At 40.3% G+C, this 12,373-nt stretch overlaps 1 protein-coding gene across 1 annotated transcript in view; it reads right to left on the bottom strand.

Annotated features, from left to right (window-relative positions):
* The window catches only part of SLC5A8 (solute carrier family 5 member 8), a 47,109-nt gene that overhangs the window by 28,005 nt on the left and 6,731 nt on the right, over positions 1 to 12,373 (bottom strand). Inside the window, exons 3-7 of the mRNA XM_019515800.1 lie at positions 10,598 to 10,663; positions 7,108 to 7,159; positions 5,390 to 5,457; positions 4,433 to 4,587; positions 2,395 to 2,535 (exon numbers count right to left, since the gene is read on the bottom strand). Coding sequence (XP_019371345.1) covers positions 2,395 to 2,535; positions 4,433 to 4,587; positions 5,390 to 5,457; positions 7,108 to 7,159; positions 10,598 to 10,663 — 482 coding nt within the window. The remainder of the gene's footprint in view (positions 1 to 2,394; positions 2,536 to 4,432; positions 4,588 to 5,389; positions 5,458 to 7,107; positions 7,160 to 10,597; positions 10,664 to 12,373) is intronic.

Genomic DNA, 12,373 nt, shown 5'->3' with positions numbered 1-12,373 from the left:
CCCTTCCAGCCCTAATGTCTATGAAATCTATGAAATTTTAGGCCATGTCCAAAAGCTACAAATTAAATAAAGTTTCTAGCAACTGAGTGACTACAGGCAGAAAATACCTCCCTGCACAAAAGATTAGCTGCTGCAAGTGGCAAATCTTATTTTAAAATGTGTTGGTGTTTGGGTAGCAAGTGCAAATAAATGTCTGATTTTTGTCCTCTTGGCCTCCCAGTGCACGGTGACACTCATGATTATATCAGTATCACAGAAAAATAATTGTAGCATTTAACAAAGGACGGTGTTCCCATTCATTCTGAATGTGTAATACTAGGTAGATACTTTATGCAAAATCGGTATTGTCTCTAAGGAAACCATGTAATACCTGTTTATCTGCTTGTTGGTTTCGTTGTTTAACTGGGGATTTAGAACTCCAGTAATCAAAACATGGCATCTTGAAGAGATCTTTGAAGGCAGGGATTGAGGGAAAAATAAGAGGAAGTAAATGAGTATCCTGCAATTTTCTGAAGGTGTGGTTCTTCTGCTAGAGACTCCTGTAATTCTTTAGAATGAGTGTGCGATGAGTCAAAAAAGAAACATCCCTTACCATGGGAGTCATTTCATTTATTCCCAAAAGGCACAGGTTGACATCTGTGTAAGAATTCAGACTCTGAGCCAGATTGGTTATTGCTTTACACTTTGTAATACCTTTACTTCCGTGCAAAGCGGGTATAAAATGCATTTATTCTGATTTGATGGTAGCTATTTATATTTACTTTGCATTAGTGCAAATGACAAGAGGGACAGGTCAATAGTGATTCTTGCTGTACATGTTTTAAAAATCTTTGATAAACAAACTACACAGTCATGGTACACTGCCAGTGCCTAAAATGTTATGAAGAGACAATGGTTATGCTGTAAAGTAACTGTGCCTTGTGGAACAGTGATGTTTTTCAGGCATGGATAAGTCAAATAATGGTTTAGATGACTTGGAACCTGCCTGCCCTTTCTTGCAGAAGGAAGTTATACAAGGGACAAAGTCATGAGATTCTAGATTTCTTGAAGCTATTAAGGTAGACAGGCTATACAGTCCTACAAACTATATTGATTCTTGGGAGTGGAGGGCTTCCACATGGAAGCTCTGTATCTTGGAGCAGCTCTATCTGAAGTTCTTGGCCACATGGCTCCAATGGTGCCACATTCGAGACTCTTCTAGTCACAACTACCTCTACGATGCCTGTGAAGTATTTCATTGTGAGAAGGAGGACGGGCATTCCAAAAAGTAACATTAGCTCTGAAGAAAGGGCTGCTTGGATGAGTCAATATGCTACACAATTGAAATGCAACGTATGAAACTATTGCCCAAACAAAATACTTGGGCTGGAAACTATTTCCCACACATTACTAAACAATCAACATTGAGACATAGAATGCTTTTCTATACTGGCTAGAACCCTGAGAAAAGCAACATGACCAAAAAATGATGCATCTGAAATCTAACTGATGATGCCACAACTCATTCAATGCATAAATGCAACTGACTACAGAATATTTTTTTCTCACTGCTGTAACCTAAAATGTTTTGCATCTGAACACACTGCTTTAAAAACATTCTGGTTATTTTGTCCACATTTTTCAAAAGCTAAAACCTTCAAAATACTCTCCTTTGCTCTGATTAGGCAATTTTATTATGATTTGCAGCTTTGTTGTTCTCCTATAAATTATATGGATAGAGTTTATGAGTTATCCTGGAATCCTGAGCTCAGATTTAGAGGTAAAGAGAAACTTGGTTTATTTGGAGGGGAGGGGGGACAGGGAATCTGCTATTGCAAATTTAAGGAAAATAGAGCTTTCTGCCAGTATCTACAATGAGCTTCTATAGTGGCTTACATCTTATTAATTACCCTGAAAATAAAGTATATGATTCTGGAGCAATCCTTTCATTGGACAATCAATTTCAGCATTTTATCATGCTCATACTTACCTTTGTGGATAAATCTTTTACTCCTTACTCAAGCAAAATTTCTATTAACTAACTTAAGTTTCATATATAGTACCAAATCCAAGAGCTGGTATGACAAAAAATTGCATTACTAAGGCTGTAGGATTTGTCTTTAGGTTGCAAATAAACATAAGGTAGCTATTCATATGCAACAATCCCAGGATAGTACACAGGCAAACAACAAGACTGAATGTAACCACAAATTACACTCAATTTAAGTACTGGTGTTTAGCATTCCAGCTTATTTTTTACCTGGATCACAAAGCAAAAAGCTCAGGCTTTTATTACCTTTTGTAAATGAGTTATCTATAGATTTAAACCTTTCATTTCAAAAAAGTTCCTGATGAAGTATAGCTATTGGCTAAAATCTGAAACTGAACAATTTCATTTACTGCATATGGGCTTACAGTTTTGCTTGGAATCTGGTTTTGCAGGCAATGTATCTCTGAACTTGAGCTTGGTTGACCCCATATATTCCAGTCCAGGTGAAGGTCCCACCTATAATAATTGTCCAAAAGGTGTGTCTTTGCAAGGGATTGGGATTAAAGCTAAATGAGAGAAAAAAGACTAAATGAGAGAAAAACTAACAGACTCAGGATATGAAAATATTTAACCATTTGTTACCAAAACAGCTCAATGATTAGTGGAAAAGTTATTCTCAAATACTTGGTCAAATGTAGACTCTTATCCCTGCATCTTTGGAACAATTTAGTACTCAAATTTTAGGTATAAGAATAAACATTAAAAGCACATTTTAAATTATAGGATGACACTCTTCCCTTCCTTATTAAGTCAATGGCAAAACTCCCATACGTCTAAATAATGGCTGAAGGCAAATTTTAAATGGTGTATCAGGGCTATTCAACAGCTAAGTGACTGGGGGCTGCATGCTGCTCAGGCTGTACCAGCAGGGGCTGTATGCTGTGCCTTACGAGCACCCTAGCCCCAATCCTCAGCTCCCCCATCTGCATGCTCCACCAGCACCATGGGCTGCACTGCTCTGTGCCATCCCACCCCACTCCCTAGGGTGGGGGCAGGAAGTGGAAGCTGAATGGGATGAGGGGAAGCCCAGAGACCCCTCCTGCTGCTGCTGCTGCTGCTGGAGCAACAGAGGAGAGTGGTGGCCTGTTGAGAGCCCAAGGACCACAAATTAACCTCTTACAGGCCATGTGTCGCATGGGTCACCAGTTGGATAGCCCTGTGATATACTTTGATTGTAAAATACAATCATAGGTAAGGTGGCATGTATACCAGAGCTAGGACTACTGGCAAAAAAAACCTATTTTGTTCATAAAATGTTAAGATGCTTGATTATTCCGTCAGCTACACCATTTTAATTAATGTAACACCATTGAGTGATTACCTTGATTTAAGCCAAGATGGATGAGAGGAAAATCAACACTTTAATACGTTTTTTTTTCCCTCGACCAACCTCTATTGAAATAAACTCTCCTATGACATTTTATTGATTTAGCTCCAGGTGTTAAGTATGGTGAAGCATGGCTACTAAGTACTGTAGCATAAACTGTAAGTAGGTTATTCTAAATCACTTTGTATTTTAATCATAACGTATATTTGACTCAGATCATAATTTTCCAATATAAATCACATAATATTAATTCAAAGACTTTGGGCCACAATTCTCTTTTTTTTTAAACACTAAAATAATTACTTTAAAAAAATGTGGTAAGATATTTTTTCCCCAGGGCAAACAGCTAATTAAAATGAAAACAGTCCAGGAACAGAAATAAGACCAAATATCTAGTGTAAGTCACCAATGCAGTTTGGAAAGTTCAATTCATGAAAAATCTGTAGGCAAATTATTCACTGATGAAATTTGAATAGTCTTAAATTTTAAAAAAATTATGAATTCTCATTAAGTGATTTTTACCATGGGACATAGATTTAAAAAACAATCAAACTAACTACTCGTTATAATTAGATCTGGGGGACATATTTACACAAATAAATTATTCATCAAAAATAGTTTCAGACAGAAAAAAATAAATGAAAATGTCAAAATGTTTTAACATTTTTAGAATGCAATATTTTGCTTCTGTAAATTATTGATTTCCAAACTATATTTACAGTACATTTGGAAACATGTATAAGCGATACATATCCTTAAAACGAAGCTGAGCAAAATTAAAAGATCTGGTCTTGCAGAGTTTTAGTAATGCCTGGATGCATTTAAACTAGAACATCACATTAAACTGGATGGCCTTCCTAGAAAGGAACACATTTATTAAATCCAATTACCATACTTATCCTTGATAGAGGCTTTATTCCAAAATAATCACTTTACACCTGTCTACATGGCCAAAAGTAGCACTGAAAAAAGCAAGTGAGCCTACTTGAACAGTCTCCATAGTGCAGATGCAAATACCATTTTACAACTATTTAATGGTTTGTGTTAGTCATTAGCTTGAACAAATGCAAACTTACTCCCAGAAGTTTAATCTTCCTCCATCATAGGAATCATTTAGAATGCGTTGGATTCCCCCTTGAACCACCACAGACCGTATAATCACAGATGAAAACCCAGCTACCATGATCCCAACTTGGAAAACATCTGTCCAGACAACAGCCTTTAAACCACCCTGTGAGGGGAATAACAGACACGGTGTACAGTAGGAACCAGGGTGATTCTATTTTAAATCCATATTCAGTTTAGTTGAATGTAATTACCAGTCTCTAATGAACTAAACTAATTTTCCAGCTAAGGCAACTCTCCTTGAATCAAAGCAACAATGGATAATACCTACGAATGTTTCTTATGCTCCAACCTACTGACTTCTATAGAAGTACTACTTAAAATACAGGAACCATTTATACATTTACATACACCATCTAATTTTAAGAAGCACTTTTCACTGATTTCAATGAGTTCTGCTTAAAATTCAGTGGCACAATATAACCCTAAGAAAAGAAATACTGGGCAAAATACAGAATGAATTTCTACCACATTGTTCAAGGAAGTTGTTGCTTCAGTGAAGACAGACTTAGATCATTCAGATATGTGTGTCAGAATAACCCCGCTTGTGGAAAATCCCACTGGAAATTTCTCTGGGGAAATATATTTTTATAAACTCTGCAAGGATGAGAGCAGGATGATATGTTTATCTTCCTAAGCAGCACCTTCTCCTGTCCCCAACCTGCCCAGTCTCTACTTAGGAAAGCAAACAATGCTGCAGTAGGGATGGATGGATCACATGGCCCTTTGCATGTGGAAGTGAAAATACCCACATAGAGAAGGTGTTTTCTGTACATGCTTTGGAGGCACTTTGCCTTCATTAAAGCTTAAGCTTCGTATTTGTATGATATTTTTAGGGGAACAATGTTGCATATTTTGAGTGAGTACTGAAGAGAGTTGGGTTTCTTTAACACAGACAGCCAACGTACCAGCGTGCAATAGAATGTACAGACCACTCCAGTGGCAACCACTGCACCCCACAGATCAAATCCTGTGACTGAAAAAAGAGGGAAAATAAACAACTCTGAATAATGGTTTTGACGAAAATCAATCAGTTAAAATCAAAATCTATTTTGTATCTTGCTCTGGTTGCCTGGAAAAAAAATAGATTGGAACTAAATTATGCAGAAAGTAGTAAAAATAGCAACACAATTATTTGTATATTAAAACCACACACTTCTGATAGAAATGAATACTAAAAGAACTCAGGAAAATAATTCTGGCAGGCCATACTTCTGCACAATTGGAAATATGTTTGTATCCAACAACTCTCTTCTCTAAATCTCAGTAACTAAGAATGATTATATTGCTATAGGCTCCAGTTCAGTAAAGTTCTAAAATATAGCCTTAACCTCTGTTGACCTGCTGATTTCAGAGCAAAAGGATTTGTGTGGGTTGCCTGAAAGAGTTTATCTACCTGGGGATACTTGGGAAAGTTCAGGTGAATCAACTAAAGGTCTGAAGCCAATGTGAATCACTTAAAGCTTGTTAAACCTCTTGTTTAGGGTTACAGAAACAGGTGACAGGTAGGTGGTGGCGGCGGTGGTACGTGCACCTCCTGAGATTGGCCCCTGACTTGCACTGCTCAGGACGGGGCAGTTTTTTTTGCTGAACAGGCCAGCAATGTGTTGAAGAGGGGACACTAAGCCATGGCACAGAAGTATAGGAGTGGATTTGGGGCTTTTGGCCTCCCCCGCCCACCCACAAATTGTGCCTCCCCAGACTCAGAAGGCACCAGTCACTAGATCACTACAGACTGCTCCAGAACAGAGCTGGGCATATAATGTATTGTTTGGTTCAGACCAAACCAATAAGACTAAAAGAAAAAAAAAGTTATTTTCATTTAGTTCAAATTGAACGTATTTCTCACTAAATGAAAACCGGAAATATTTAATTTGGGGTCTTTTTAAAAAATTAAAAATTTAGCTCAATTTCAAAACCTAGTGTGGTTTCAAAACATTTCACTTGGAAAATGTTGCAACACAATTCTGACTTCAACATTTTTTTTTCCTTCCCAGGCCAAAATTATTTGTAGAATGCCTCCCAAGTTCATGGGACACCTGAAACCATCTCAAACTGCATTTTTGAGAAATAAATTAACTGCATGAAAGAAAATGGCCCAGTCCTGATTCTGTACGAGAACACTGAACTGATGAAGAATGTCTTGCATTTGAAAGCTTGTCTAACTTGATTCCAACTATGTCGTTGTTCCAGTAAAGGATATCACCCCCCAAAAATTATTGCTTCTCATAGCAGTCACATGGGGCTTTAAACTTGCTTCACACATGTACATTGACTTTACAACTTTAGCCAGTTTTCTTAACTTGCCTGAGTAGCCTCAAGTAATCACAGCCTCAGGGGGTCGAAAACAAGTAGTAAAACTGACAGCAGAATTTGTCACTGGGTCTTTAGTCTCTTCCACAATCTCTCATTAACTAGAGACTATTGGAAGTCTTCACTCAAACAGAACTCCCAGTAAAGTCAATGTAAGTCTTGAAAAACTACATATTTGACCCTAATGTGGCGTATATCTCTACCTGCTTTAAAATCCTAGTAGTTCTACATATTGCAAAAATGAAAGAAAAAAATCGAAAATGAACTACACAAATAATTTTAACATAAAATGATTACTTTATAGTTACTTTACCTTGATTTAGTGCCAGAGCTGGCGCATAAATAACAATTCCGGTGTACAAGATCTAGAGGAGAGCAAACAAATACAAAAATCAAAGGAAGCATGCATTTCTGAAAATTGTGATACAGACATACAATTGATTTTTTTTGTAGGCATTTCCACAAAGTATAATATCAATGTATCTAAGTGCTGTGCAGTGTTAAGTAACAATGCTTGTGTTTATAGGAAAAATACCAGGGAACTAACTAGTAGTGCACTCTTCATGGTGCATTATTAAAAAAACCCAAACACTAAAGCAGCTCTTAAATATCAAAGTCCTCTTCATCTTGCCAAACTGTTCACCAGTCATATCACTGTGCAGTAATAGACAGGAAGTCAATAAAGTTTATGTGCACTTTGCCAGGAAATCTTTTACTATCCATTTTCTTAGTCTCAATAGGATTCAAGCACTACTTAATACACAAACATAATGGAAATTAACAATAACTAGAGGCACATCATTACATATTCAATATTGTATAGTAATGTTGGGTTTTATAGACCAGTGGGTTGCAGCCATTGAAGGGTGACAAGAATGCATGGATGATTGTTTTATCTTCATTCATTACAGGAAAGTAATCCAGACACACACCCAAGAGAATCCCTTCATTTTCATTTATCGTAATAGGGCTCACAAGTCAGATATCACCTATAATTATTGTCTTATCATGTCTTTTAATCTTGGTAGCCTTTGCTCTATTATGTTGAAACTGACTGTAGTGTAACAGAGCCATATTTGGGGAAATGAAGGTTGAAGTCAACTACAGTCAAATTCCAAGGAAGTCTATGGATCAAATTCAACAATGACATATGCAGTTCCACAAGTTTCACAATGAGGTTTTGATTCTGAGCTTGTGTGCACTGATCTTTATATGATTTAACTCCACTGACTTCATTTGAATTAGTCCTGATTTTTGCTATACATCTAGCCGATGTATAAGTGGAAAAGGAGCAAATAAAACTCCACTTACCTGGCATTCAGCAAGTATGCAATTTTAGAGCTTGCCCCATGACCACAGAGTTTGGTCTACAAGATAATCATCTCCCAGCAGCGGCCCCATGGCCGCGAAGCCAGCACTGGGAGCTCCCTGCTGGTAGGAGCTGTGGAGTTTGTTCCGCACCCAGCTCCACAAGCATGGAGCTGGTGGGGAACAGGCTGTGGTCAGAACAGGCTGGGAAACAAGCTCCCTAGCCTCTGCCCTGCATGGCCAGGTGGGGACAATGTTCCCCTGCCCCAGCAGCAGGGAGCTTTCAGGCCCCACTCCCTGATCACATTGACCAGTGGGAAGCTCTGCGATTGGGAAGCTGGGCCTGGAAACAGGCTGGGAGTTTGTTACCAACCCCCTCTCCACAATCACAGAGTGGGGGCTGGGAACAAGCTCCCCAGCCCCTACTCTGCGATCGCAATTGCAATCAAAGAGCAAGGCCTGGGAGCTCCTTGCATGGGGACAGTTTCCCACCGAGCCTGAACAGTTCCCAGTCAGCTCCAGGCTGTATATGCACACTTTCCTGCACAGCCCGGGGCTGGCTGGGAACTGTCCCGGTCAGGGACAGGTTCCAGCCGCGTGCCCTGATCAGGTGATTGAGGCATGGAGCTTGGAAAGAGCTGCAGGGGTGGGGTAGGTCCCAGGCCCCTGCCCCGATCCACTGGTAGGGTAGCAACAGTAAGTTAGCAGCTAGCTGCCCCACTGGCAGATAGGGGCAGGGGGCTTGGCCCTGCCCCATCCCTGCAGCTCTTTCCAAGCCCCATGCCCCTGATTGGGGAGCCAGGGCCAAGAGCTCCCTGCTACCAGGGCAGGGGGATATTGTCCGTGCCCCAGCAGCAGGAAGCCCCTGAGCTAGCTCCCCCTGGTGGTGGCAAGGTTCCTTCTCCCTAATCCCTGCATGTGTAGACACCTACCCAAAAAACCTTACTGTGCAGTATTTTACTGTACAGTAAATCTAGGCTGGAGTAAATGCATGTGTAGACATGTCCAGTGAAGATCTCCCTACTGCCTTTAAGCATCATGATAAAAAGCTTCCTTGCCACAACCCTTATCAGATTTTGGTTAATTTAAAGCAAGGATCAAGAAATAATTGTTCTTCTCCAAATTATTTGGTACAAAAGAAAACAAAATTACAAAAAAATGACACACCAATACCTGCAATACTATCAAAATGGTAAGGTGGTAAAACAAAACAAACCTTATTTGAATGATCCCAGACAATTAAATACAGTTTTTGGCACAAAGAAATATATACATTTCTTGAATCCTACTAGCTTCTTTTTTTATCTGCTTTGAAAGCAGGGATTATGAAAAACTTGTCCCTTTTGAATCTTCAGACCTTTTGTGAGTGTTACTATATGATGAGATATAATCAGAGCTCAAGCATGTTGCTTTCCATATCTCCCTTACTTTTGATGGACTTGTTTCTCTCTTTGGAGAAGCAGTGCCCAAGATGCAACTGGCCAGTTAACTTCCCAATGTTTGCCAAATTCAATGGTTCCAAGAAATTTAGGGTAGGGTGTCAAACTCATTTGGGCTAGATGAGTGAGATAGGGATGGTCCATAGGCCAGATGAATGTTGCATGGCCAGCCCTGAGAACTAGATAAGGGCCATGAACTCCCTCCCTCTCCCACCCCCTCCCCTCCATGCCAGACCCAGAATATGCAATGCTTGTTCCAGGCAATTTGGGATACATACTGCATGCAGTGCCCACTTCATCTGGTCTAGGACCCATGCTGTACACAGCACCTGTCCCAGAGCAGTTGGAAGGGGGGCACTGTGTGCAGCATGGATCCTGGACTGGCTGGGGCAGGCACCACATGCACTTGTCCTGGACCAGCTGAGGCAGGCACTGCATTTGGTACATGTACTAGTGTGATTGGGACATGCACTGTGTGCTGTGTGAGTCCCAAACTGGCCAGAGTGGGTACCATGTGCATCATGTGTCCTAGGTCCTGCATGTGGGTCTGGTCCAGCATGTGCCACATTTGGCATGTGGATCAACTCCAGGACTAGGGCAGCACCCTGGGCCAGATAATGGGGCTCCACGGGCTGTATCTGGCTGTATCTTTGACACCCCTGACTTAGGGCATGTCTGTATTTGCAACCTGTGGATTTTGTGTTGTGCAATCTGCATAAAACCACTGTGCAGGTAATGCATACGCTTCACATTATTATCCCATGGCTGATGTATTCCTACCTCATATGATTGCAGCCATAGAGCACTGCAGTGCTTCAAGCTATGCACTCAGATTACTCAAGTACCCATGTAGGAATAAAGAGCACTTCTGAACAGCATATGCTCTCAAACTCGTAAATATGAAGCTAAAAGAACTTTTTTGTCTTTTACTTTCAGTCCCATTCTTGAACTTTTGTAGTACCCTTAACAACTACTCAAACACGATCATCAGTTACATTAGATAAAATAATGCTGAAGGCTACTAAGGACCAAAGATCGAATTTGAGGTTTACTTGCCGTTTGTATAATGAAGAGGAATGTCCCACAGAGACGCAGATATTTATTAAATCGAAGCTCTAAATACTGTGAAAAAAAAAGGAATAAACGACTTTCACATTCAAGTTGTACATTATTTTAGCAGAAGTGTCCAACTCCCTTGGTTCCCTGCCTCAAGCAGATCCAGAACATGCTCCATGTGGGCATATCTGGACCCACCTCCAGAGGCAGGGCAAGCAGTGGAGGTAATTATTGCCATAGGTTACTGCTGCAGCTACTGAGCTGCAGAGCTTGACACACCCATCACTTTTAGCAGCAACCAGGACTGTGAAGGAACAACAGAACCTGTTTAGATTGTGGGAAGGAGAGTTAATCAGACTTCTCTCCCTGCTCTGATCATCTGCCAGAAACAGCAGCAGGTTTTCAGTTTAGTTCAATTTTCTAAAGCTGACACCTCTCTTACTGTAATGCTGCCGCTGGCACTTGTCCAAGTAACTCACTGTCAGCATTATAGATAAATCCAGTGTCTTGTATGGTGTTGAACATGAACTGTAACCTTCTGTCTATAGTGTCTGCTAAGATACAGTGACCCTTATTTTTGGATAATTTTGGCTTCATTTGACTTGTCATGATACAATTTCATTCCCTTGCCCATTTTAACGATAATGTGTCATGTACAATAGGACAAAGGAAAAGTTCTTTATCTACCAGTGTGATCCACAGTGTAGATGATAATATCTAATTATCCACAAGAGCTGAGTTTCAGTTTTGAATTTTGTGTGCTGGCAAAGCGGAGAAAATAAAGACAAGGAAAGGTTTGAATTCTGACCTCTGTAGTCTGTTTTACTAGCAATAAGGGAATAACCATAATGTCTGTATTATTACTGTACTTTGATCTTTTTTCTGGGGTTTTAGAATGTTACTGGTCATCATTAAGGGCATAAAGCCTATGGACATAAAGTCAACCGGAAGCAGCCAGAGATGAGTATTAGACTTCCACTCTATGAAGAGAGCATCTCTGCTGAGGAAAGAGGTTCCTTGCCCTCCAAGACCAGAACTCTCCTGTCTGGCAAAGGGCGAGAGAATGCAGGTTTCCAATGTGGCTCCTCTATGCCAATTCCCTGCAGGCATTAGCTCCCAGAGACATTTCATTCAAGCAGCGTACCTTCTGTAGCTTTTTACTCATTTGACTTGGGTGAAGGAAAGAAACAACCCCTCTATTTTTAAGCTATATTTCAGCACTTACCTAGAAGTGAGTTGTTTTCATAAATGCTGAGTATGTGTGGCTCTACCTGCATAAGTACTAAGGAAAACATAGGCATATCCAATGCCAAATGCAGAGATTGCTTATCTTTAAGTACATGAGGAAGCCCAGATGATATTTATTAAATGATTGCTTATCTCCTTACCTTTAAGCATCTGCTCAAGTGTGCCACTGGGGGCTCTAAATATGGATTCAGAATCCTACTTTGCGGAACCCAGTTTTGAGAATGATGGGTTTTATTTTCAGGTGGGCTTTTGACATGACAGATGTGCCTGTCTATCTATCTGGCCAATTTCCAACTGAGCCAGGACCAGACAATGACCCTGGAGAGCTGCAGGAACTGACTCTCAGGAGCTGGCATTGGTGACGTCCTTTGCCTCTTTCTGTTTCTGGGCAGGGCATTGGGACTCCTTTGAGTTTGGACATTTCCTTTACAACTGAATGCGAACCAGTTTATGTCATGCTGGGCCATCAAGGGGCCACTCTGCACGGGGGGTGGGAAGGGGGAAGAGATGACCATCTTGTTCTGTAAG

This window comes from Gavialis gangeticus, unplaced genomic scaffold, assembly GCF_001723915.1.
Source record: "Gavialis gangeticus isolate Ggan-Ray unplaced genomic scaffold, GavGan_comp1, whole genome shotgun sequence".
NCBI classification, from domain to species: domain Eukaryota; kingdom Metazoa; phylum Chordata; order Crocodylia; family Gavialidae; genus Gavialis; species Gavialis gangeticus.
This window is presented reverse-complemented; position numbering and strand designations above follow the sequence as displayed.